Below are 27742 nucleotides of genomic sequence, written 5' to 3' on the forward strand. Positions count from 1 at the left end.
CTCCGATGCCTGGGAGCTCTGTTGCACTCAAGCACCCCTGGTCTCCCTGTGACCCCAAGGATCCTGAGACCACACTGTCCCAGCTAGGGTTCCGCCCCCCCCCCCCCACCTAGCCACCTGAGCAACGTCCCTCACTGGGGCAGACTTCTAAAAGTTCCAATTTATGCTCCACTGTTATATCACTTGCCAGTAGCCTGCTTACGGGGGCTCCCTCTCCCCGTGGTTTATCTTCCCATATATCACCTCGGATTCACTTCTCCACACCTCCTACCTTGCAGGAAGTGGTCACTTTTCTATTTGCTGAGTTGCAGCTATTTTCTTTGATCTCCAGTTGAGTCCACAGGGGTTCAGAATGATTTGACAGCTATCTAGCTGAATTCCTGGGACCAGACGAAATTTTCTCCTACTCCTCTGCCATCTTGTAAATAAATCTTCCTTTATGTTTTTTAATAGCTCCTTTATGTATTTGGGTGCTCCCGTGTTGGGTGCATAAATATTTACAATTATTACACCTTCCTGTTGGATTGTTCCTTTTATGATTATATAGTGTCTTTCTTTGGCTCTTGTCAGAGTCTTTGTTTTGAAGTCTATTTTGTCCAATATAAGAATTGCTACCCTAGCTTTCTTTTCACTTCTATTGGCATGATAAATGGTTTTTCATTCCTTAACTTTCAATCTGCATGTGTCTATAGGTCTGAAATGAGTCTCTTGTATGCAGCATATAGATGGGTCGTGCTTTTTTACCCACTTTCACCCTATGTCCTTTGAGTCCATTTACATTCAAAGTAATTATTGAAAGGTATGGATGTAATACCATTTTGTTACTTATTTTATGGTTGTTTTTGTACTTTTCTGTTCCTTTCTTCTCTTGCTCTCTTCTCTCATCGTTTGCTGACTTTCTTTAGTGATATACTTGGATCCTTTTTCTTTATTTTTGCATATCCACTCTCAGTTTTTGATTTGTGGTTACCATTACCTTTGTATATAACTCTTCTGCATGTAGCAGTCTATATTAAGCTGATGGTCACTGAAGTTTGAACCCATTCCGAGAGCACTAAATTTTTACCCTCTCCCACTCCACATTTTAGGTATATGGTGTCATACCTTACATTGTTTCTTTTTGTAAATCCCTTAACTGATTTTTATAGATATACTTAATTTTACTGCTTCTGTGCTTTCTACTTCTCTTACTCCTACTTATGGTTTTTCTTTTCCACTCAAAGAGTCTTCTGGAACATTTCTTGTAAGGCTGGTTGAGTGGTGATGAATTCTTTTAACTTCTCTTTGGAAAACTATCTTTCCTTCTATCCTGAACAACAGCCTTGCTAGATAGTGTATTCTTGACTGCAGGGGTTTTTTTTCACCACTTTGAATGTCTTATGGCTGTCCCTTCTGGCTTGCAAAGTTTCTGCTGAAAAATGGATTTTTTTTCTTCTATGTAACTGTTTTCTCCTGCTGCTTTTAAAATTCTCTTTGTCACTACTTTTTGCATTTTAATAACTATGTGTCTTGGTGTGGACTTCCTTGGGTTAATTTTGTTGGGGGCTCTCTGTGCCTCCTAGATCAGGATTTCTGTTTCCTTCCCCAGTTTAAGGAATGTTTTCAGCTATGATTTCTTTAAATAAATTTTCTGCCCTCTTTTCTGTCTCTTCTCCTTCTGGGATCCATATAATGTGAACAGTGTTATGCTTGATGGTGTCACTGAGTTCCCGTAATCTATTCTCATTTTTTATTACTCTTTTTTCTTTCCCCTGTTCAGCTTGACTGTTTTCCATTACTCTGTCCTCCAGGTCACTGATCTGTTCTGCTTCCTCTAGTTTATTTATTCCCTCTAGTGTATTTTTATTTTTTTTATTTTTTTAAGATTTTATTTATTTATTTGACAGAGGGAGACAGCAAGAGAGGGAACACAAGCAAGGGGAATGTGAGAGGGAGAAGCAGCCTTCCCGCTGAGCAGGGAGCCCGATGCAGGGCTCGATGCCAGGACACTGGGATCATGACCTGAGTTGAAGGAAGACGCTTAACCGCTGAGCCACCCAGGTGCCCCTCCCTCTAGTGTATTTTTAATTTCAGTTATGAATTTTTCATCTCCAATTGGATCTCTTTTATATTTTCTATCTCTTTGTTGAGGGTCTCACTGAGGTCCTCCACTCATTTCTCAAGTCCAGTGATTATCCTTATGACCATTACTGTAAATTTCCTTTTTTTATAATAATTTATTATGTTATGTTAGTCACCATACAGTACATCCCTAGTTTTTGATGTAGTGTTCTATGATTCACTGTTTGTGTATAACACCCAGTGCATCATGCAATACGTGCCCTCCTTAATACCCATCACCGGCCTATCCCAATCCCCCACCCCCTCCCCTCTGAAGCCCTCAGATGGTTTCCCAGAATCCATAGTCTCTCATGGTTCATTCCCCCTTCTGCTTACCCCCTCCTTCATTCTTCCTTTCTTCTCCTACCGATCTTCCTCTTTCCTATGTTCAATAAATGAGTGAAACCATATGATAATTGTCTTTCTCTGCTTGACTTATTTCACTTAGCATTATCTCCTCTAGTCCCGTCCATGTTGCTGCAAATGTGCAATCGTCCTTTCTGATGGCTGAGTAATATTCCATTGTCTATATGGACCACATCTTCTTAACCCAGTCATCTGTTGAAGGGCATCTTGGCTTCTTCCACAATTTAGCTATTGTGGACAATGCTGCTATGAACATTGGGGTGCATACGGCCCTTCTCTTCACTACCTCTGTATCTTTGGGGTAAATACCCACTAGCACAATTGCTGGATCATGGGGTAGCTCAATTTTTAACTTTTTAAAGGACCTCCACACTGTTTTCCAAAGTGGCTGTAACAACTTGCATTCCCACCAACAGTGTAAGAGGTTTCCCCTTTCTCTGCATCCTCTCCAACATTTGTTGTTTCCTGCCTTGTCAATTTTTGCCGTTCTAACCATTTAAAGATGTTAAGATGGTATCTCAAGGTGGTTTTGACTTGAATTTCCCTGATGGCTAATGGTTTTCAACATTTTTTCATGTGTCTGTTAGCCATTTGTATGTCTTCATTGGAAAAGTATCTGTTCATATCTTCTGCCCATTTTATGATTTGTTTATTTGTTTTTTGTGTATTGAGTTTGAGAAGTTCCTTGAAGATCTTGGATACCAGTCTTTTATCTGTAGTGTCATTTGCAAATATCTTCTCCCATTCCGTGGGCTGCCCCTTCATTTTTTTGACTGTTTCTTTGGCTGTGCAGAAGTTTTGATCTTGATGAAGTCCCACAAGTTCATTTTTTCTTTTGTTTCTCTTGCCTTTGGAGATGTGTCATGAAAAAAGTTGCTGTGGCCAATGTCAAAGAGGTTGCAGACGATGTTCTCCTCTAGGATTTTGATGGATGCCTATCTCACATCGAGGTCTTTCATCCATTTGGAGCTTATCATTGTGTATGGTGTGAGAAAGTAGTCAAGTTTCATTCTTCTGCATATAGCAGTCCAATTTTCCCAGCACCATTTATTGAAGAGACTGTCTTTTTTCCACTTGTTTTTTTTTTTTTCCTGCTTTGTCAAAGATTAGTTGCCCAAAGAGCCAAGGGTCCATTTCTGGGTTCTCTATTCTGTTCTATTGGTCTATGTGTCTGTTTTTGTGGCAGTACCATGTTGTCTTTGTGATCACAGCTTTGCAGTATAGCTTGAAATCCGGCAACGTGATGCCCCAGCTTTGTTTTTCCTTTTCAACAGTTCTTTGGCAATTCGGGGCCTTTTCTGGTTCTACGCAAATTAAAGGGTTGTTTGTTCCAGTTCTTTGCAAAATGTCATTGGTATTTTGATTGGGATGGCATTGAAAGTGTAGATTGCTCTGGGTAGCATAGACATTTTAACTATGTTTATTCTTCTCATCCATGAGCGTGGACTATTTTCCATCTTTTTGTGTCTTCTTCAATGTCTTTCAAGAGTGATTTGTAGTTTCTAGAATACAGATCACTTACGACTCTGTTTAAGTTAATTCTGAGATAACAAATGATTTTTGGTGCTATTGTAAATGGAATGGATTCCCTAATTTCTCTTTCTTCAGTCTCATTGTTAATGTAGAGAAATGCAACTGATTTCTGAACATTGATTTTGTATCCCGCCACATTACTGAATTGCTCTATAACTTCTAGGAGTTTGGGGGTGGAGTCTTTTGTGTTTTCCATATAGCATATCGTGACATCTGCGAAGAGAGACAGTTTGACTTCTTCTTTGCCAATTTGGATACTTTTTATCCCTTTTTGTTGTCTGATTGCTGTTGCAAGGACTTCTAGTACTGTGTTGAATAATAATGGCAAGAGTGGGCATCCTTGTTGTGTTCCTGATCTTAAGGGAAAGGCCCCCAACTTTTCCCCGCTAAGAATGATATTCACTGTAGGCTTTTCACAGATGGTTTTTATGAACTTGAGGAATGTACCCTCTATCCCTGCACTCTGAAGTGTTTTAATCAGGAAAGGAAGTTGTATTTTGTCAAATGCTTTTTCTGCATCTATTGAGAGGCTCATATGGTTCTTGACTCTTTTATTGTTGATATGATCTATCACACTGATCGAGTTGCGAATGTTCAACCACCCTTGCATCCCAGGGTTGAATCCCACTTGGTTGTGATGGATAATCCTTTTAATGTACTGTTGGATCCTATTAGCTAGGATCTTGTTGAGAATTTTGGCATCCATATTCATCAGGGATATCGGTCTGTAATTCTCCTTTTTGATGGGGTCTTTACCTGGTTTGGGGATCAAGGTAATACTGGCCTCATAGAATGAGTTTGGTAGTTTTCCTTCTGTTTCTATTTTTTGAAACAGCTTCAGGAGACTAAGTATTATTTCTTCTTTGAATGTTTGGTAGAATTCCCTGGGGAATCCGTCAGGCCCTGGACTCTTGTTTTTGGGGAGGTTTCTGATGACTGCTTCAATCTCTTCATAAATATTCAGTCTCTTTAAATAATCAGTTTCTTCCTGTTTCAGTCTTGGTAGTTTATAGGTTTCCAGGAAGGCATCCATTTCTTCCAGGTTGTTTAATTTATTGGCATAAAGCTGTTGATAAAAGTTTCTAATGATCCTTTTTATTTCATTGGTGTTGGTCGTGATCTCCCCCCTTTCATTTGTAATTTTATTAATTTGGGTCCTTTCTCTATTCTTTTGAATAAGTCTGGCCAGTGGCTTATCATTCTTTTTATTCTTTCAAAGAACCGACTTCCCGTTCTGTTGCTCTGCTTTACTGTGCTCCTGGTTTCTAATTCTTTTATCTCCACTCTAATCTTGATCACCTGCCTTCTCACGCGTGGGTTAGGCCTGTTCTGTTCCAGCTCCAGCTTCATGAGGTGACAATATAAAAACTGCATTTAATTTTTCTGTTCTTTTGAGTGAGGCTTGGATGGCTGTGTATTTTCCCCTTAGGACCGCCTTTGCAGTGTCCCACAGGTTTTGGACCGATGTGTTTTCATTTTCATTGGTCTTCAAAAATTGTTTAAACTGATTGTTAATTTCCTGGTTTACCCAATCATTCTTGAGCAGGATGGTTCTTAGTTGCCAAGTGTTTGAGTTTCTTCCAAATTTTTCCTTGCGATTGAGTTCCAGTTTCAAAGTATTGTGGTCTGAGAATATGTAGTGAATAATCTCAGTCTTTTGCTATCGGTTGAGACCTGTTTTGTGACCCAGTATATAGTCTATTCTGGAGAAGTTTTCATGTGCATTCAAAAAGAATGAGTATTCTGTTGTTCTGGGGTGTAGTGTTCTGTATATATCCATGAGGTCCATCTGGTTCAGTATGTCATTCAAAGCTCTTGTTTCTTTGTTGATTTTCTGCTTAGGTGATCTGTCTATTGCTGAGAGTGGACTGTTGAGGTCCCCTACTATTAACGTATTATTACCTATCTGTCTCTTTATTCTGGTTAAGAGTCAGCTTGTGTACCTTGCTGCTCCCCTGTTGGGGGCATAGATATTTACAATTGTCATATCCACTTGTTGGAGACATCCTTTAAGAATAATATAGTGTCCTTCTGTGTTTCTAACTACAGTCTTTAGTTTAAAATCTAATGTGTCTGATATGAGAATTGCTACCCCAGCTTTCTTTTGAGGTGCATTAGCATGAAAAATGGTCTTCCATCCCTTCACTTTCAGTCTGGATGTATCTTTAGGTTCAAAATGAGTCTCTTGTAGACAACAAATGGATGGGTCATGTCTTTTTATCCAATCTGCATCCCTGTGGTGTTTTATGGGAGCATTTAGGTGATTCACATTGAGAGTGATTATTGAGAGATATGATTTTAATGATGTCATGTTGCCTGTGAAGCCTTTGTTTCTATAGATTGTAAATTTCTGTTCTGTATCACTCTTGGGGCCTTTTTACTTTATAGAACCCCCTTAATATCTTCTGTAGGGCTGGTTTGGTGGTTATGAATTTGGTCAGTTTCTGCCGATCCTGGAATGTCCTTATCTCTCCATCAATTCTGAATGACAGCCTTGCTGGATAAAGGATCCTTGACTGCATGTTCTTCTCGGATAGAGCTTTGAGAGTACCCTGCCAACCCTTCCTATCTTGCCAGGTCTCTGTAGACAGGTCTGACGTTATTCTGATATTTTTACCTGTGTATGTAAGGAATTTCTTCATCCTGGCTGCTTTCAATACTGTATCCTTGGATCTAATATTTGCGAATTGCACTATGACGTGATGTGGCGTAGTTTTGCTGTGATTGACCTTGGGAGGGGTCCTCTCTGCCTCTTGGACATGAATGCTTGTTTCCTTTTCCAGATTAGGGAAGTTTTCAGCTACAATTTGTTCAAATATCTCTTCTAGACCTCTCTCTTTCTCCACCCCCTCAGGGATGCCAAGGATTCTGATATTGGAACGTTTCATTGAGTCAGTAATCTCCCGTAATCTACATTCTTGAGATTGGATTTTTTGAGCCAAGTTTCTGTTTTAACTTTCTCTTCTATCCTCCCATCCTCCAATTCACTAATTTGTTCTTCTGCCTCATTTACCCTGGCTGTCAGAGCGTCTAGTTTAGACTGCATTTGATTCATAGCATTTTTAATTTCTGCCAGATTTGCTCTCATATCCACCCTTAGAGATTCTATATTCTCGTTAATATTTTTGTTAATATTTTTTTCAAGCCTACACATCATCTTGACCATTGTTACTCTGAACTCCATTTCTGACAATTTGGTTCTATCCATATCCATCATTTCTGTGGCAGAGGCCACAGACTCATTATCTTTTCTTTGCTGGGGGGATTTCTCCTCCTCGTCATTCTGATGAGGAGAGATTGCAGGGATGCCCAGAGCCCAAATTATTGACCAGGACCCAGGCAGTGTGCGCTTGTTTTATAGGGACCTTAGAGTTGTGAGCTTCTTGATTTTTCAGCCTGCCTTCTGGGAGAGGGGCCTGCCACGCTGATACTCAGGCAACCCTGTTTGGGTAGAGTCGCCCGGTCCCCTGCAAAGGGGGATGGGGATGGGCACAATATGAGCTGGTATTTTCAGGCTTTTGTTCTCTGGTGGCTGTCCCTGGTGGTTTGCTGTACCTCTTCTGAGAGTCAGAGCAGCAGTGGCCATATCCCAGCCTCTGTCTCAGAACAGAGAGATCATAGTCCCCTCTCCACTGAGCCCTCTCGGCCACATTAACTCTGTTTCTGTTGGTGCTGCTACAAACCCTGCAGCATCCTGGGTTGTGCGCCCCACAGCCGCTCTCCCAGCCCTCACTTTCAGGGCTGGCATGTCCCTGTCCTTTGTGCTTCTAACACCGCTAGCCACCCCCGTTTCCCGCGTGTGCTCCTGAGCTCCCTGTTTCAGTGTGTTTCACGCACACTCCAGAGTGCCGGTTTTCAGTCTAGTCTCGCGCTCCCAGGCTCTTGGTTTCAGTCTAGTTCGAGTGTGCGCTCTGGGAGCTCCAGTTTTCAATTTGGACGTCTGCTCACTCCCAATTTTAGTCCAGTTCCAGTGAGCGCTCCTGAGCTCCAGTTTTCAGACTGGTTGCGTGCGTTCCCAGGCTCATGGTCTCAGTCTGCTTTCTTGCGGGTGCCAGTCCGCGAGTCCGGCCCGCTCCTCAGTGCAGGTGGCTACTGCTTCCCCACGCCCGAGCGTGGAGGCTCCCTCCCCCTTCCATTTATCTTCCAATATCTGCACAGATTCACAGCTTCCCGCTTCGTACCTCAATACTCAGCGCTGGAGATGTTCGTTTGTAGAGATCCAGATGTACTTTCCTGTGTCTCAGGCTGATTCCATGGGTGTTCAGGATGGTCTGGTACCTATCCAGCTCGACTCATGGGACCAGCTGAAAAAGGGGTCCCATACTCCTCCGCCATCTTTTCTTCTCCCCTACTTTAAATTTTCTATCAGTTGTATTTTTAGCTCTGTTTTGTTTAGCTCTCTCACTGTGATTTTATCTGTTCTTTAATTTGGACATATTCCTCTGTGTCATTTTTTCTAACTCTCTGTATCTGTTTCTATGTGTTAGGAAAATCATCTACACTGCCTGCTCTTGAAAGTAGTGGCCTTATGAAGAAGAGGTCCCATAGTGTCCTGTAGTGCAATGTTCCCTACTCCCCAGAATCTGGTACTTCAGGGGTGTCTCCTATATGTGTTGTGTGTGCCCTGCTATTGTGGCTGAGCTGTATTTGCCTTCAGTCCAGTCATCTGCAATGGCTCTCTTCACCTGTTGTGGGCAGTGTTTCATCCCTGTGTTGTTAATGGGCCAGTTTGGGGCCACACTAGGCTTGAGGTCCGTCAGACCAGGCCTTTGTCAGAGCTGACACCAAACTGCAGGATGCTCTCCCTGTGTTGCCCCCTGAGATGCTTTAATTGGTGGGTGGGGCCTCCAGTGAGAGCAGATGTCTGCCCCCGGCCCACTGCTGGGGCTGTAGTTGAACTTGTGTACATGGTTATCTTTTCCTCTCTCCAGGGCAGAATTCACTTTGGAGTGATATGTTGGATGGGGTGGGTCTTCAGGAAAATGCAGGGGGCAGGGTGCCCGGTGTTAGCAAGGTGTGTGCTAATCTCTGGGGGAGGGGACCTGTAGCTGCTTTGGGGAGCTGCTGAAGATGGGTTGAAAGGGGTGGGTCCACAGGAGTGCATGGGGGTGGGGTGTGCTGTTAGCAAGCTAGGTGGAAGTATTCCTGTTGGTTCCCACAGGTGTCTGTGTATCTAGGCTGGGAGCAGGGGTGGTAGGAAATGGCACCTCCCAGCTCTTTTGTTCTTGGAGAAATCTCCTAAGGATCCCTGCCCTTCCAGCACACATTCTGAGATAGTAAATTAATCTCCTTCCCGTATGTACCAAGTGTTTTTCAAACTGCTGCTTCTATGCTGTATCTCAGTAGGGTTGTTTGTTTTTTGTTTCTTTAAGGGCAGAAACTCAGTTTCCTACTGCCTTCTAGCTCTTCCAGAGCTAGGCCCACTGACTTTTAAAGTTCCTGGTGTTGAGACTCACTGATTGTAGGAACTTGCAAAGTTAAGTCCCTCTGGTTTTCAAAGCCAAATGTTACAGGGATTTGTCTTCCCAGTGTGGATCCCCCATGCCTGAGGTGACTGGTGTGGTGTCTTCTCCTCTCCCTTCTCTGTACCTGTGGGGTCCCTCCCTCCTGTATACAGTCTTGCAGGTCAGTTTGGTTCCCAATCATGTCCCTGCCCTTCCTACCCCTGTCAGGGTGGCCTCTTCTCTAGGATTAACTGTGAATAGTATGTTTTGCCAGTCTCCGGGTCATCTTCAGGGTCATTTACACCAATGTGGCTGTTATCTAGGTGTATCCATGGGATGAGGTAAGCTTAGGCTCCTCCTGATCTGCCATCTTCCAGGAAGTCCCAGGGCCCCCTTTTTAATAAAATCAAATGTACCTTTCACTGGGAATCATAAAAGGAAGGGAAGTCTGATAAGCCTCCATTATGGGAAAAGTCCAACCTCATCACATTTCCATCTTTCGGGGTGCCTGGGTAGCGCAGTCATTAGGCGTCTGCCTTTGGCTCAGGGCATGATCCCGGTGTTCCAGGATCGAGTCCCACATCAGGCTCCTCCGCTGGGAGCCTGCTTCTTCCTCTCCCACTCCCCCTGCTTGTGTTCCCTCTCTCGCTGGCTGTCTCTATCTCTGTCAAATAAATAAATAAAAAATCTTTAAAAAAAACATGTCCATCTTTCATCAAAGGAAGAATGGCATTATGCAGGCTAACACACGTCCCGTGTACCTAAGCATATACCAAGCACCTGTCCACACTAGACACAAGTGTACACCGAGCATGTATGCATATGGTTGTATACCAGAACATGCATGAAAATACATACAAATACATGCTAGAAATATACCCACATTAACTTCTATAACAACAATGGCAACAACCATCACTAACACCTCTATAGCACTTACCGGTGCCAGGAAATGTTTAAGGATTTTTAATGCATTAATTTCTTTAATCTTCACAACTTCCCTAGAATATAAAAGCACACAGAGGTAAAGTAACTTGCCTCAGGTCACAAAGTATTCAGTAATGGAGCTGGAAATCAAGCCACAATCACTCAGTGCATTCCCCAAATATACACACGTACAAAGGCAGACACTAGGCACACACGCAGAGGCACACCCACAACCATAGGAGCATGCCCATGAGAACGCCAATCCAGAAAGGTTTATCTTTCCTCGAGTTTGCCATGTTACATGTCGTTTCACAGGCCAGTCTGACAGGAGAAAAATTTGGCAACATCTATTGATGCCTGCAGCTGCTCCGAAACAAATGATGTCTGTTTGATACCTTAACACCCTTTGGTTATCTCATCACATCTACCAAGTACTTCTTTCCCTAACCTTATATTTCCTCAGATGCAGCTTTCTTTGCTCAGGGTTCCTGGCCAACTACCACCCCTCCTTAACTCTCCCATACCACCCAGCTCCTCATTCTGTCCTTTCAAGTACTGGTCCCTCATAACAACGCCTTGTCCCCTTCACCCTTACACAGAGTGACATAATGTATGACAAGCTCAGTGTCCTGATTGATATCCTGGACGAGGAGGCAGCAGTTGAGAAAAGTGCTACAGTATCTGCAGACGATGGCAAGGTGGATGGAAAGCCCTTTGTCCCTCAAATAGACCACATAGCCAAGTGCAAGTTGGAGCTGGCCACAAAGGCTCAGAATCTCCAGAAATCCTTGAAGCTCATCATATTCCAAGTTGAACAAGGTAAGGGGCCCAGAGTTGTGGTGATTGAGGTAAGGGAAAGAGAAGGTTCCAGTGGATGGATTACTAATCTCCCTCACTCTGGGTCTACTTTGGCTCCACTACCAAAACTTGACTAGATTCTGCATTCATATAGCATCCAAAGTCAGTCCTCAGACTGCTGATTTGAAAAGCCTCAGTCCTAGTAAGCTGTCTCTTTGGCTCCTCCTACCTCCCAGGCACTCAATTCTTGCTACTCATTTATTTTTAGAACTAATACTCATCCTAAACAATTACAGCTCCTAAGTGGCCTGGCCCAAAGCTCTGTCAACTTCCACCATCAGCCATGGAAATTTTTCCCACCTGTTCTAGTTCCTTCCAACCACCAAGCCTGTGACTATTTTAGAAAGAAAAGAATGTTCATCTCTGCATGTCTTACACAGTATTAATCAGGTGCAAGGGCTCTGAGAGTGGTCCTGGGATCTCTGGCATTGATTGCCATTTCCCACGACTCCTGACATCTGCGAGCTTCCAACTCAGAATGAAAACTCTTTCAACTCCTCCAACTTCTTAATTTAACATTTTGGCTCCCACTTCTTCCCCATAATGCTTCTTTGAAAAACAGATCAGAAAATGGTGTAAGACCAAGTGTGCTCTACCTGGACTATTGGAATTGAGCAAGGAAGTCCCTTTGGCTGGCCTCTGACTTTTAGCCAGGTACCTTCTCCTGCCTTGGTACCTTTAATATAGCCTCAGCCAAGTTTCCCAGAAAGAAGGGAAATCTCCATTCTGCACTGTGAATGTAGTAAACAACCAATTTGCCTCTATTTCTGTAGTTAGGTTCCAAGTAGTGGAGATGTAGCCATAATCTTATTACAACTAACCCTCAGCCTGCTCCATCAACACATAAGTTAGATTTCTAGGTGCAGCTCGTGGCCATGGGACAGAGAAAGGCACCCCTAGTGGGACAGGGATTGAACCTATGAGCTTTGGCACAGGTCGAGCACCTGAGCTACACAATATATAAGCTAGTGAAAGGAAGGAGACTCAAATGTTCTTGGAATGGATGAAACATTTGAATGAAAGGATGGCATGGTCCTAGAGGCTCAAGTCTGGGGGAAAAAAAAGTCATGTGAGTAAATGAATTAACGAAGAGGTGATAATGGAGACAGAAGAACAAAGGGTTTCCCACCTTGCTCCCCTGTCCCAGGCCCTGAGCTTGTACTCACACAACATTTACTGGGTGACAGAAAAAGAGGAACCAGTAAAAAGAAAGCTCAGCCATGGATATGAAGAGACATGGGGGCAACATTGTAAGAAAGCTAAGACTACAAACAGCATTGTGGAGGAGAGGAGATAGTCAACTGGGGGTCTCTACTGTCTACCCACGCACTGACTGGCATTAACTAAATGAAACAGATGCTTAAGAAGTGCTCAACAAATATAACAATCCTCCTTCCTTTCTTCCTTCCTTCCTCCCTCCCTCACCCCCCTTCTTTTCTCTCTCTCTCTCCTTCCCTCCTTCTCTTCCTCCCTCCTTTCCTACCTTCCTTTCTCCCTTCCTCCTTCCCTTCCTCCCTTCCTTCCTGCTTCCCTCCCACCCTTCCTTCCTTCCTACCTTCCTTTTTCCCTTCCTCCTTCCCTCCCTTATTTTCTTCCTACTTTGCTTTCTCCCTCCCTCCTTCCTTCCTTTTTTCTTTCCACTTTTCCTCCATAGTTCTGGATGAGCAAAGCCGACAGACAATATCAGTTAAGAACTTTACTTCAACTTTCTTCCTGGAAGATGACTCAGAAGATATTAGCCAGATGAGCCCAAGACACCGTAAGGATCTTTCTTTCCTTTTCTTATTCTAGCCTTCATCACTGTCTTCTAGCTCCCAGAGAATAAGGATGTATTCTCATGCATCTTTCTTTAGCCATAATCCTACTCTGCAGTAGATATCCCTCCCTCTCTCCCAGAAACTTCACAGTGTATGATCCCATGCGAACATCCAGAAGTAATGACCTCATTAGGTACTTTGAAAAGGCTGGCCTGATGAAACCCAAGATTTGAAGCTGCTTTCACTGCCAGCAAGCAAGCATCCCAGTCTTCCTGTTCTCTCAGAGGAAGTCCCTGTCCATCTTAGATAATCTCTCTTTGGATTGAGATCCTTGATTATAATCTAAGAAAAAGTCATTGGGTTTGACCCTGGTCCCACATAGAAAATAGGGTGAAATGCAAGTGAGGGGAGGGGCTTTCTTGTTTGTATCTGATACCAAGGTGATGTCTTTTGTGTCTAGGTTCTCGTCGTGGCACTTTGTCTTCTATATCTTCTCTCAGAAGTGAAGACCTAGATAACCTCAATTTGGAGCACTTACATTTTACACCTGAAACCATGTAAGTATTCAGCTCTAACCACCATTTTATAACTTCCTTCTTTCTCTGGTTAAAAGAATAATCTAGGGGCGCCTGGGTGGCGCAATCATTAAGCGTCTGCCTTCGGCTCAGGGCGTGATCCCGGAGTCCTGGGATCGAGCCCCACATCAGGCTCCTCCGCTGGGAGCCTGCTTCTTCCTCTCCCACTCCCCCTGCTTGTGTTCCCTCTCTCGCTGGCTATCTCTCTGTGTCAAATAAATAAATAAAATCTTAAAAAAAAAAGAATAATCTAAGAATATCCAGAGTCAAATCCTGACTCCACTTCCTAGTTGTGTTAACTTACAAAAGTAATTCAACCAATCTGAGCCTTAGTTTTCTCATTATAAAATGAAGATAATTGTAGAATTAGTCACATATGTTTCTTGTGTTTATTCCGCTTATATACGCATAGTACTTGCATTGAACAGTGTTCAGCACCCATAATTAAGTGCTATCCGTGTTAACAGTAATTATTGTTTTATGGTGACTAACATAGCATAATAAAAATTTTCAAAAATAAAATACCAAAATAAAAAATAAAAATAAAATAAAAAACAGTAATTATTGTTATTCTTATTATAAATACTTAATAAATGTTAGCTGTTATTTCAAAGGGTCTGTTTTTCCACTGTTGCTTTTAACAGTAAATAACTGGAGGTACAAAAAAATAAATGAGCATTTAGGGGACTAGAGAGAAAATTTAAGGGCATCTCTTTCATTAACCTTGCGTCTTTAAAATATTCCTAGCAGCCAGGTTCCACCACATTCACTCATTTTGAGTTCCATTAAGAAGATCAGTTTGGACATCACCTCAAGAAACCCCAGTCTCCAGACTGCAGTTGAGGGAGGCAAATCTCATCTGAGCATGTGGGATCAGTTTAGTAATGAATAAAAAAATTATCTATGATTGAGTAGCTCAACTGTACTCGTTTTCAGTTTCTCAAAAGAAGGACACAGCTGGCAATTATTTCAGTTAACTGCAGCTTCTCGCTTATTCCGATCTCCAACCCCCACTCCCCTCCACTCCACCGTTGGCTTACACTCGTGTCTGAAGTCTCATGGACCTACCTTATGAGTTTTGATCAGTGGTAGGTTGCCAAATGTTTAACAACCTGCTCTCTGGGGGAATAAAGTCCTGATTTATTCCTGGTACAAACCCTCCTGCCATGACCTATTTCAAGTTACTGATATAATTCCATTGAATGCAGAATTGGGACATAATAGGCATAATCAGCTTATATGAGCTGGTACTAACGGGCTCCAGCACACTACAGGTTTTGATGCTGACACCCAAGATGGATGCAGAAGAATCAGAAACCTGCCTGGCTTTTTTGGTTGTGTACACGTCTACCCTCTTGTATCAGTCTGTTCCCTCAAATGTGTGGTCACTTTGCCCTTGGATGTGAAAGGGCTACAAAGGAGTTCGGACATCTCTGAAAACAGTAGAGCAGACTTTGCTTTCATCATACATTTTTATCTGAGATACTTAAATGTTCTTTATGGGAATAAGTCAATTACTATTTCCCTTTATTATATGTGAAGAAAATATTGGCCACTCCTATCTAAGGGCCTCCAAAGATGATTTCTTTATTATGAGTTCCAACCCCACTGAATCCTCCCACGTGGCTGGGTGCCCTCTTTTAAAGCAAACAAGCTAGTTGTTAACACAACAGGACATCTATATGTGCGTGTCGCAGACATAAAGTCTCGTGCCCAGTGTAGGGGAGGCCCTCCCTCCATGGTTTTCAATCATGCAGATAAAGTCTCCAGCCTACTGATAATGGCACTTCTTGCCTACACCAATGTCTGTCCTCTTCTTTCCTTTGGCTGATTTCAGACGCTTCAAAGAAAGGTGTGTCATGAACAACTATTTTGGAATTGGACTGGATGCTAAAATTTCTCTGGAATTCAACACCAGAAGAGATGAACACCCAGGACAATACAAGTAAGGAAAAGAAACTCCCCTCCCTACAGGCAAACACATGCAAACACACAATCACAATATACACATATATTCCTACATCCCTACCTTTCAGACAAGAGAAAGAAAGAGGTTCTTTGAAAGTGAAACACGTTGGTTCCAACATTAGCCTAGTGGGATGGCTTGCTCCAAATGTTGACCTGATCTGTGATGGCTCTACACTGGCGTCCTGACCTTGGAGCTGCCTGCACAGCTGAGACCTACAGACTGCTGTGTAACACAGTTCGTGGAATTACTGTTATTGAAAACAGATTACACTGACTTGACTCAGCAAATTCTCTACCTTTGTTCTGTCTGTGAGAGCTTGACCAGGTCCTAGTAGCGGCTTAAGTCTGTTTTAGCTTGGCAAGGCTACAAATTACCAAAGATTGCCCTGCTCCTTCTTGGTGTTCCTAACCTGGTTCCCCTGGATCCACTGATTTTACCCCATCTGGTGTTAGGTTGCTTAGCACATTTTAGTACTTCTGTACTATAGATACACCCTAAGGCAGCCTCAGAGTTCTTGTAATTTGAAACTACAAGTAAAAAAAGCATGCACCGCACCACCACCCCTGCCACCGGCCACCAGAACCTCTCAGAGCAGACCTGGGCTGAGGAACAAGTACTTTATCAGATATGTGTTTTGCAAATATTATTTTCCAATTGCTTGTCTTTTTTATGACTCTTTTTATAGTAAATTTTTAAATAGGTATGCATAGATGTACATAGAAAAAGGTTAATAGTCATAAAACAATGTTACCAATGATTATTTCATAGGGATTCAATTGCAGGGTGATTTTTCTTTCTACTTTATGTATTTATTTTTTTAATTATTGAAGTATAATTGACATATAATCTTATATTAGTTTTAGGTGTACAACATATTGATTCAACAATTCTAGACATTGCTCAATGCTCACCAAGATAAGTGTGGTTACCATCTGTCACCATACAATATTATTAAAATATTACTGACTCCATTCCCTATGCTGTAGATTTTATCTCTGTGACTTATTTATATTATAACTTGACGTTTGTACCTGTTAATCCCCTTTATCTATTTTGCTCATCTCCCCACCCACGTCCCCTCTGGCAACCACCAGTTTGTGCTCTGTATTTATGAATCTTTTTCTGTTTTGTTTTGTTTTTAGATTCCACATATAAGTGAAATTATACAGTATTTGTCTTTCTCTGTCTGACTTATTTCACTTAGCATAATACTTCTTGGGTCCATCCATATTGTTGCAAATGACAAGATTTCATTCAGTTGCTTGTCTTTTTTTGTTGTTGTCTGTCTTTTAATTTTCTTAATGGTGTCTTTTGAAATAAAAAAAAAGTCTTGAATTTTGATGAATTCCAATTGATCAATTGTTTTCTTTTATGGACCGTGCTTTTGATGACATATCTAAACAGTTTCACCTAACCTAAGGTATCAAAAATTTGCTCCTAATTTTTCTTCTAAAATTTGTGCTGTTTTTGCTCTTACATTTAAGTCTATGATCTGCTTTGACTTGTTTTTGTGTATGGTGTGAGGCAAGGGTCTACGTCTTTTTGCATGTGAAGATCCAATTAGCACAACACCAGTTTTGAAGCTATCCTTTCCCCCAAGGAATTGTATTGGCACCTTTGTCAAAAATCAGTTGATAAGAAATGTAAGGATTTTTTCTAGACTCTCACTTCTGTTCCATTATTCTGTATGTCTATTTTCACACTGTCTTGATAACTGTAGCTTTATAGTAATTTTTGAAATTGGAAGATGAAAGTCCTCCAACTTTGTTCTTTTTCAGAATTGTTTTGGTTGTTCTAGGTATTTTGAATTTCCATATAACTAAACTCCTATTTTTATAGATGAGGAAACTAAAGTGCCCAGAGAACTAATGGTTTCAAACAAGAGTCCAAATAATTTTATGCTAGCCTTCTTACATTTCAAAACTCATGTCTTGTAGTGACTCATTGTGGCTCTTTTAAAAGCTCGTAGTATTCATCTTATTTTATTTTTCCTTCCCTTTCCCTATGTTCATCTGTTTTGTTTCTTAAATTCCATATATGAGTGAAATCATATGGTTTTTATCTTTCTCTGACTAATTTTGCTTAGCATAATACCCTCTAGTTCCATTCATGTCATTGAAAATGGCAAGATTTCATTCTTTTTGATAGCTGAGTAATATTCCATTTTGTGTGTGTGTGTGTGTGTGTGTGTGTGTGTGTGTGTATACACACACCCCACATCTTCTTTATCCATTCTTCTGTTGATGAACATCTGGGCTCTTTCCATATTTTGGCTTTTGTGGACATGGCTGCTATAAACATTGGTGTGCATGTCGCCCCTTCAGATTAGTATGTTTGTATCCTTTGGATAAATACCCTAGAAGTCCAATTGCTAGGTCATAGGGTTGCTCTGTTTAAAAACAGAGAGGGAGACAAACTGTAAGAGAGTCTTAGCTATAGGGAACAAACTGAGGGTTGCTGGAGGGGAGGTAGGTAGGGGGATGGGGTAACTGAATGATGGGCATTAAGGAGGGCACTTGAAGTAATGAGCACTGGGTGTTGTATGCAACTGATGAATCACTGAATTCTACCCCTGAAGCTAATAATACAGTATATGTTAATTAAATTGTGTTTAAATAAAAAAAATTTAAAGAAAGAAATAAAAAAGAAAGAGTGAGTGAGTGAAGAATTTTGGGAAGTAAACTGAGTTTCATGGTCATACTTCTAAATGACCTTGCTGACTACCAAAAGGAAACTTGTGCAATGGAAGAATATTTCTCATTATACAGTACATGGAATAATAGTAACTATAAAATCTAACACTTCTATTACTTTTTTTAGGCTCCCAAATCATAATCAGGTATAAAAGCTTAAGGTCTGGAATACTGTACAAGAATAACACGAGAATGATTATGTACTGTACTTATTAAAATATACATACATCTGATTTAATACCAGTGAAAGGTACTAAAATAGTAAAAAAAAAAATTCATAGTAAACTCTATCCAACATTTATAATGATTGTAAGCCCCTGCTTGTTTTTATCAGAGATCTTGCAGTCAGTAGAACCCTCTCCCTCCCACCTCCACCCCAAGTCTCCTGACATCCTTTGCCTGTCCCATATTCTCTCCACTGGCTCCTCCTCTACAATCTGCCTAGTAAGCTTAGCTCTATTCTATGGCACTGGTTTAATATACAGGTCTTGGAAAATCCCTCCACTTTGCCAGAAAAGTTACGCTTCAAATATGTTGCAGTATAAGAGTCATATGTTCCAAATGAAATTGATCCCAAGCAGCAGAAATTTTATGCTCCTGGAATAGCACTTGCCAGACTAGCTGGTGTGTATAAACCAGTATGGTCACAGTTTTTTTTTATAAATATTGCTTTCTGATTATAGCCTGTGCCCTCCAAGTCTGAGCTCATATCAGCATCAAGGAAAAGCAGTAAATTGAGGTGATGCTGAGGCTTCCAGAGGGCCCTGGATCCCATTTCAGTAGGTGTTTGCATAGGGATACCAGTTACATTATCCTAGCATCCCCTCTTGCGTCCAGTTACCATTTGACATGACTCCTCTCTATAAGAAGGCACTTGAAGATGGTACTAGCACAAATATAGACACATAGATCAATAGAAAAGAATAGAGAGCCCAGAAATAAACCCATGATTATATAGCCAATTAATCTACAACAAAGGAGGCATGAATATGCAATAGGAAAAGTCTCTTCAAAAAATGATGTTGGGAAAACTGAACAGCTACATGCAAAAGAATGAAAGTGGACCACTTTCTTACACCATACATAAAAATAAACTCAAAATGGATTAAGGACCTAAGTGTGAGATGAAACCATAAATATCCTAGAAGAGAGCACAGGCAGTAATTTCTCTGACATAGGCTGTAGCAATATTTTTCCAGATATGTCTCCTCTGGCAGGGGAAACAAAAGCAAAAATAAACTATTGAGACTACATCAAAATAAAAAGCTTTTGCACAACAAAGGCAACAATCAGCAAAACAAAAAGACAACCTACTCAATGGGAGAAGATATTTGCAAATGATATATCCAATAAGGGGTTAGTATCCAAAATATAAAGAATTTATGCAGCTCAGTGCCAGAAAAACAAATAATCCAGTGAAAATGGGCAGAAAATGTGAACAGACATTTCTCCAAAGAACACATACAGATGGTCAACAGATACATGAAAAGATGCTCAATATCACTAATCATCAGGGAAATACAAATCAAAACATCAATGAGATATCGCCTCACACTTATCAGAAGGCTACAATCAAAAACACAAGAAACGACAAGTGTTGGCAAGGATGTGGAGAAAAAGGAACCCTCTTTCACTGTTGGGAAGGCAAACTGGCGAAACCACTGTGGAAAACAATATGGAGTTTCCTCAAAAAAATTAAAAATAGAATTACCATATAATCTAGTAATTCCACTCTGGCTATTTACCCAAAGAAAATGAAAACACTAATTTGAAAATATACATGTACCCCTATGTTTATTGCAACATAATTTACAATAGCCAAGATATGGAAGAAACTCAAGTGTCCATTCTTGGATGAATGGATAAAGATGTGGTATATCTATACAATGGAATATTACTCAGCTATAGAAATAATGAAATCTTGCCATTTGCAACAACATGGTTGGATCTAACGGGTATAATACTAAGTGAAATAAGTCAGTCAGTGAAAGAAAAATACCATATGATTTCACTCATATGTGGAATTTAAGAAACAAAACAAATGAATGAATAGAAAATAGGAAAACCAAAAAACAGACTCAAGTACAGAGAACAAACTGATGATTACCGGGGGGGGGGTGGAGGTGGTTGGGGGATGAGTATAATAGGTGATGGGGATTAATGAGTACACTTGTCATGATGAGCACCGAGTAATGTATAGAATTTTTAAATCACTTTATTGTACACCTGAAACTAATATAATAGTGTATGTTAATTACACTGGAATTTTTTTAAAAAACTTTTTTTTAAAAGGAAGGCATTTGAGGAATAAGGTGTTGTCTCCTCTTGCTTTTCTTCACTCGTTTATATTATTCACCCTCTGACTATCTTTCTCTACCCTTACCTCCCTATAGTAGCCGCCTTAAGAACAAGATGTGGTATGGCCTTCTGGGAAGCAAGGAACTTTTCCAGCGCTCTTACAGGAAACTAGAAGAACGAGTACACCTGGAGGTGAGTGGAAAAGAGGGCAACATGTCCTGGACATGGAGAAAGGAAATCTCATTACTTTGGGAATCAACTTTTCCCTATATCTTTGGTTCTTCCCAAGCTTTAACTCTGATCCTCCCTTGCAGCTCATGGGAGGAAGGCATAAAGGTAGGTTTCCATTTTATGGATAAGAAAATGGTAGCATGAAGAGAAGACAGAGCCCTTCCCCATCTCTGTAAATGTCCCTCCACATGGGTATCTGAAGGACCAACCAATGAGAACTACTCTTTTCTTTCAGTGTGATGGAGAAGCTGTCTCCTTGCCAAACCTGCAAGGCATTGTAGTGCTCAACATTACCAGCTATGCTGGAGGTGTCAACTTTTGGGGAAGCAGCACAGCAACCACAGTGAGTATGGAACAGGGAACAGGCAAGGAAAAAGGCGTGGCCCCTCTAAGTCTCTCAAAAAGGGTAGCTGGACTGACTGGTGTAGGAAGTAGACAATGGGGGAGTAGGAGATAGGCTGGGAACCTTTATTAGCTCAGCTATGTGATCAAGTTTTTTTAAGGCAATTACCATCCCAGAGCACAAGAATCAACCAAAGGCCTCAGGATCAGATCAATTCTTAGGTGTTACCTGGACTTTGAATTTTCTACTCCTCAGGCCTGAAAGATCCTTGAAAGGTTTCTCTTTTCTCCAAGGAGTTCTGTCAGTAAAACCTCCTGGGAAATTGGCCATGACTCCTTTCCTCTGAGCTGACCCAGGAAGGTCATGAGGCCAATGGGACTGGCCTTGGGGATTTATGATGCTAGAGAGAACAAGGAGGAACCAACTAAGAGTTGTGATCTTAGAAGGGGCTAAGAATTGTGATCTCAGTGCCCTTTTCCCAGATTGGCTTCCTGACCTCATCTTTCCCTTTGTAATATGTAGTTTTTCCACTCTTCATGAGCTAGAAAAATTCTGACCAGGAGTCTTCACAGCATATGGGTTTCTCAAGGGTGGGATATGTGACACAGTTTTTCCTCCCCAGGAATATGAGGCTCCTGCAATAGATGATGGGAAGCTGGAGGTCGTGGCTATCTTTGGTTCCATACAAATGGCAATGTCCCGTATCATTAACCTGCATCATCATCGCATCGCCCAGGTAGGCAAGGGTTGGGTGGGCACCAGAAAAGGCTGGGTTTTGAGGCTACAACCTAGAATGTGGAATAATCCCACAAAATAACTGGGTGTTAAGAGTGCCACCGTGGAGGGAGGTTATCTGGTGGGTGGTAAGGTGCTGGCTAAGGTTGGAGACAGAGGTCATAGGGACCAAAAGGAGCAAAAAGGCCAGAGGAAACAGGTGTTTTTCCCTGAGCTAATCTGATTCACATTCTTGCCAGTCCTGCTTCAGATACACATTAAGGCCATTACTGTGGGATTATCAGATTGATCTGTAGAGTGGCCTCATTTTTCTCCCCATCCTCCCTCTTCTTCTCTGGCAGTGCCGTGAGGTGATGATAACCATTGATGGTGAAGAAGGTATCCCAGTACAGGTGGATGGAGAGGCCTGGATTCAGAGGCCAGGCCTTATCAAGATTAGATACAAGAATGCTGCCCAAATGTTAACAAGAGATCAGGTAAGAAAGGAAGGTCTCACCTTTCTCCTATATTGTCTCCTCTAAAGCTGTCACTTGAGTATTGAATACTTCCAGTCAGGCAGAATTCCTCAAAGGGAGGTCTGCATGCCACTTATATCAGAGTCATCTTGGGGGCTTATTAGAAATGCATCTTCCTAGGCCCCACACCAGACCCACTGAATCAGAATGGGGATGGGTAGTTCCTGGGAATTGCATTTGTAAATAAGCTCTCTGAGACATTCTGTCATATACTGACATTTGCAAACCACTGTCCAAGACAGTGAGATAAGGAACTCCCTCCTTTGGTTTTGGACAGAGTTGTTCCTCTCCCTCCTCTGCACAGAGAACTAAAGAGAACTAAGGGCCTCAAGTAGCTATGGAGATATCTTCTTCAACAAGAGATTCTTCATTGAATATGGTCTCTAAGTTCCTCTAAGATTGAAGATGCTGCATTAGCAAATGCTTCACTTCAGTCAAACCATCTGAAACTAGAAAGAAGCCATTATTGACCAGATGTTCAGTACCTGGAGGCTTTCTTCCATCCATAGAAATAGCCATAGAAAAGGGAGGGGAAGTCTAGTTTACAAACTGCCTACTTTGTGCTGGGCACATGTATTCTCTCCCAACAGTCTTATGAGGTAGATACTCTTACTCCTATTTTACAGGTGAGGAAAGTGAAAACGTGAGAGGTTAAGTATCACACAACCAGTAAACGACGGAAGCACGATTCAAAATTAAACTAGATATGTCTGGCTCTAAAATCCGTCATAACATATAGCAAAGAAAGGAGCATGAAAGGTGCTCCACTGTCTTATGATTATGACACCCTCATATAGAAGCTTCTAGAAAGTGAACATCTATCTGACAGAAGCATGGGGTCCCAAGACACAGCACAGTAACAACAACAAAAGTTAACAGTGCCTAGTAGGAAAGGGACAGTGAATAAAATGAAGGCTACATGTGGAGGTTTGTAGATGAGTGTATAGAAGAATGGATGGGGTCCTCTTTCTCCTTTACCCACTATCCCCACAAATATCAGACTCGCAAACAGATCTGTCCTGTACCTTCTTAGCTATAGTGATCATCGGGATCTGCCACCATCTTCATTTTCAGGACTTTGAGAACTCAATGAAAACGTGGGAAAGCAAGCACAGCGAAATTCAAGCTGCCTCTCAACCCCAGCTGGACTCCCAGGAATCTCAGGATAGCCTCTCTGACGAGGAGTATGCCCAGATGCAGCACTTAGCTCGGCTTGCAGAGAACTTCATCAGCAGGTAAGTGGACTGGCCCAGATACAGGGCTGGGAATCCCTAGAACAGATAGGGAGAAGACCTGGCTGCTGGGGAACCTGGCCTCAGAAAGGAGTCTTTCCCAGAGCTCTGAAGATTGACAGGGACCCTGACGATTCCAGCAGGAAATAGTCTTTGTGCTCAGCAATACGCCAGCTTTAACCTCTTCCTTTAGCCCCAGAATGAAATTTGATCTCCTGATGCCCCAGACCCAGGAGGACTAAGAATATTTATCCTTGCCCTTAAGTATCAAGAGGACCTCAGAGTTCTGGAAGTCAGCTTCCCTTCTCTAGCCTGGCCTCCCACTCTCCCACAGTACCCAGTATCTAATTCAGGTGACATAAGGATGGACAAAGCCAAGTGCCTAGAGAAGATCAGAAACATCTTCTGGCACAGTTAGTTACCCAACCCACGTACCAGGGCTCTCATTTCTACCTTCATCTCAACCTTCACCAGCACCCCGGGCCAGAGGCTTTTTAAAATTTCCAGACCCATTTATCTGTTCTTGCTTTATTACAGACTTACCGACCTGAGCAAGCTCCACCAGCACGTGTCTGTTCTCATGGATTCTGTGAATGCCAGTGCTAACATCCTGAATGACGTATTTTACAGCCAAGGCAGTGGCAATGAGGCAGGTGCAGGATCCTGCATTCCCAATGAGGTAAGAAAGGAAAGGGCAGATGAAGAAAAAGTGTCCAAGCAAATAGGAAGGGGGATGAAAGTGGAGAAAAGTGAGCTAGAGGCTGGGCAGGGAAACTGGGCAAATGATATGGCAGGAAACTGATCGACAGAGTAGAGGGGAAGTAGAGGTATTCCTTGACTTGTTACAGGTGCCAAGTGGCTACTGGGGAAATTCCGTGGCAGATTCCGTCAGCCTGAGAGCTAGCCCTCTTCCTGATAGCTATCAACCACAATGGCCTCATGGGAGAAATAGCCAATGGATAGAGAGAAACTTGGCATTGGCACCTCCTCATCCCAATTGGATCTGTGTATAACCTGTTAAGGTGATGTCTGTCATTGAAACCTGAGCTCCAGGCTGCCTCGGTTTCCTTCTTGAGGGAAAGGTCCAGATTAGGATACTTGATGCTAAATGTGCCATCCAACGACTTTACCCGCTGCCAGAAGATTTAAGTGATTCTTTTTAAAAGGGAACTTTAGTGCTTGGCAAACAATACAAAAGGGCCACATATAGGATCAAGGCCTCCAAAAATGTGGGTTGCCTATTTATTTTCAACCAGGCTTCGTTGGTGGAGGCCTGGAGCTCAAAGCCTGGAGTTTGGGGAGGAGATGGTTGGGCCTAACCCGCTACCGTGGGAAAGGGGGGTTTTAGTGTAGCAGCAACAAGCAGCGTCAGATGTACTCTCCGGTTCACCTAGTTCCTACTTCACCGTATCCACAGCAGTCAATCAATGGCGCCAAGTCCAAGGTGTGCCGCACCGCCTCGTAGGACAGACCAATCTGTACCAGTAGTTGACGGCTCTGGTTATGTCAGTTCTGATTGGTTGATGTCCATGCTGTCCTAGCTGTGCTGAATTTGAATATTACTTTTTCACCTATGGCCACATCCTACTAGCCTGCTCCTACCTTCCTACAGAGAAGCCAGCTGCATGCTTACTAACCAACAACTCCTCTGTCTTTGTCCTTTCCCTGCCTTTCTTTTCCTTTCTTCTCTCAGACTCTAAGCAGAAATGATGCAGTAGATGTTACATTTAGTCTTAAAGGGCTCTACGATGACACCAAAGCTTTCCTGGATGAAAACTTGGTGAGTGGAGGGGGTTGGAACGAGGGAGGGCAAAGTATTCCATCTGAAGAGGGTCACGGTCTATGCTTGGATCTAGGGTGTTGGGAGACACGTAGGAACATTTTGGCAGGTGCTCATCCGGCAGTCCCTGCTGTGTCATACTCGCCCAGGGTTGTCATTGATTGTATCAATTCACAGGTGATGCTAATCCATAGTGACTACCGTATCCTTGAAGAAAAGTCTCTCCCTCTCTTTTGGCAAATGTCCCCTGAGGCCAGACCAGGCCAATCAAAAGTAGGGTGTTCTCGTCATACTTTAACACAAGTTCAGTAGAAACGGGTGAACTCTTTTGAGCTGCTCTATATCGCCCAAGTTTCCATATACCTTTGTCACCATGTGGGAAGACGATATAGACTAGCGGGAAGCACGAGGTTCAAATCCCCGATTGGCCACTCACTAACTGGATTCATTTCTTAAGGCTGCCGTACTGAAGTACTGAAACCTGGGTAACGGAAAACAACAGGAATTCATTATCTCACAGTTTTAGAGGCTAAAAGCTGAAATCAACATGTCAGCAGGGCCATTTGCCCCTGAAACCTGTAGGCAAATCCTTCCTTGCCCTTTCCTAGCTTCTGGTGACTTGCCGGCAATCTTTGGTGTTCCTTGGCTTGTAGACGCATTACTCCAGTCCTCCGTCTTCATGTGGATTCTCCTTGTGTCTCTCTGCCTTCACATGACCATCTCCTTATAAGGACACCAGTCATACTGGACCAGGGGCCTGCACTACTCCAGTATGACTTCATCTGTAATGATGCCATTTCCAAATAAGGTCATATTCTGAGATACCAGGGGCTAGGATTTCAACATATCTTTCTGGGTGGGGGGGCACCCAATTGAATCCATAACACTGGCTGTGTGAAGTAACCTCACATCTCTGGGTCTTGGTTTCCCTATCCATAAAATAGTAATTGTAATCTCTACCTCTCCAGGTTGTTGTGAGAATTAAATTAGCTATTGTATCTAAAGTGCATAGCTGGCCCGGCACCTACTAGCAGCCTGATAGATGGTAGATTTTATTAGTGTTGGGGAAAATGGACTGAAGCTCCATTTTTGAGCTACAAGGATAGTTGAATGTTTCTCATAATGCAAAGCCCATAGGCACACTTGATGAGTGTGCTCTGATGAGTCAACTGATCATGACCACCCCACTTTTGGGTTGGCTGCTAAAGCCCTGAGGCAGGTGCTGTTCTTGCCTCTCATCTAATTAAGGTTTATTTGAAGAGGGGCTTCTGAGTTGATATTGCAAGAAGTGCATCCACTTCCCCTTTCCCATTTGCACATCTAATTGGCACACTGCACAGGTGGCAGAGTGACTAAGGCAATCAGGCCAGGCTGTCCCAGCATCTGAGCCCCAAGCTAGAATCTTTCAGCCTTAAACAACAACAACAGAAGTACCTTCTATATATAGGCAGAGCTCAATGGCCTTGCAGTCTGAGCAGCAGAAAATACGGGAGCTTGGCCTTTCATTGGCACTCAGGCTTTCTTGAAGTTCATGGCATGAAAATTGGTTTGTGCCGGCCAACAACCCAAATTAAGCATATACCACACTTAATACAGGTTAAGGACCTGATAAGGACCCCCCCCCACACACACACAGACACACAACCAGGTAAGACCAGGGGGAGGCAGCAGCTAAGAATGATCATGTATTTCCAGAAGGTCTATGTCAGAGGTAGCATGGAAATAAAGCTGATTTCATTCTGGTGTTGTTATTCTTCCCGTTGAAGAAGGAGGGCAGTAAGCAGCTCAGTGTTGGCAGAGGGGTGTAGATTTATGATGCAGGAAATCCCACCCAGTAACTCCCACTTCCTTTATTTGGCAACCTCACTTATGCTATGGCCAGTGATGCGTTAGAACAGAAACCAAGAAATAAACAACAAAGTCCCCTGAGTCAGTTCACACATTTACCTCAGAGATTCCTGGACAAGGTACCCAGTAGAGCCGGAGGGATAGGAGAATAGAGCATGAGACTCAAACCCACCACTAGAATTTTTCAGAGCCTAAGTCTCTGGATGCTAAATAGGAAGTCATTAGGAAGACATTTTGTTCTTCTCCTATTATGATTAGAAATCATTTTCCAAAGCCCCAAATCCTTCTTTCTCCTCTGTGGCTTTGGGTTTGACTACCAAACCCTTTTTGAGCATTGCTGGTAAGTATGCTCCTATGGGCTCCCGCCCCTTTCTCCCTTACCTTGAAGTGATAGCCATTTCTACCTGACACCTGCTATCCTCCATCCTGCTGCCATGTGCACACACATGTCCTGTGCATCCAGGCTACTCTGTACTGTCCTAACTCATTAGTTGCAAAGCAAAAGATTAGTTGTCAGCACTGACTCGTTTCTCTTTCA

General features: G+C 42.4%; 1 protein-coding gene across 2 annotated transcripts in view; it reads left to right on the plus strand.

Annotated features, from left to right (window-relative positions):
- Window positions 1–27742, plus strand: part of DGKK (diacylglycerol kinase kappa) — a 177893-nt gene that overhangs the window by 144510 nt on the left and 5641 nt on the right. For both annotated transcript variants that reach the window (XM_087859607.1, XM_045786755.2), the window contains exons 15-25: window positions 10970–11189; window positions 12883–12987; window positions 13446–13542; window positions 15398–15505; window positions 20616–20712; window positions 20987–21094; window positions 21717–21830; window positions 22171–22305; window positions 23419–23579; window positions 24114–24255; window positions 25270–25356. In XM_087859607.1, coding sequence (XP_087715733.1) covers window positions 10970–11189; window positions 12883–12987; window positions 13446–13542; window positions 15398–15505; window positions 20616–20712; window positions 20987–21094; window positions 21717–21830; window positions 22171–22305; window positions 23419–23579; window positions 24114–24255; window positions 25270–25356 — 1374 coding nt within the window. The remainder of the gene's footprint in view (window positions 1–10969; window positions 11190–12882; window positions 12988–13445; window positions 13543–15397; window positions 15506–20615; window positions 20713–20986; window positions 21095–21716; window positions 21831–22170; window positions 22306–23418; window positions 23580–24113; window positions 24256–25269; window positions 25357–27742) is intronic.

Source organism: Ursus americanus, chromosome X (genome assembly GCF_024610735.1).
Source record: "Ursus americanus isolate L20-20 chromosome X, mUrsAme1.1.p, whole genome shotgun sequence".
Taxonomy (NCBI): Eukaryota; Metazoa; Chordata; class Mammalia; order Carnivora; family Ursidae; genus Ursus; species Ursus americanus.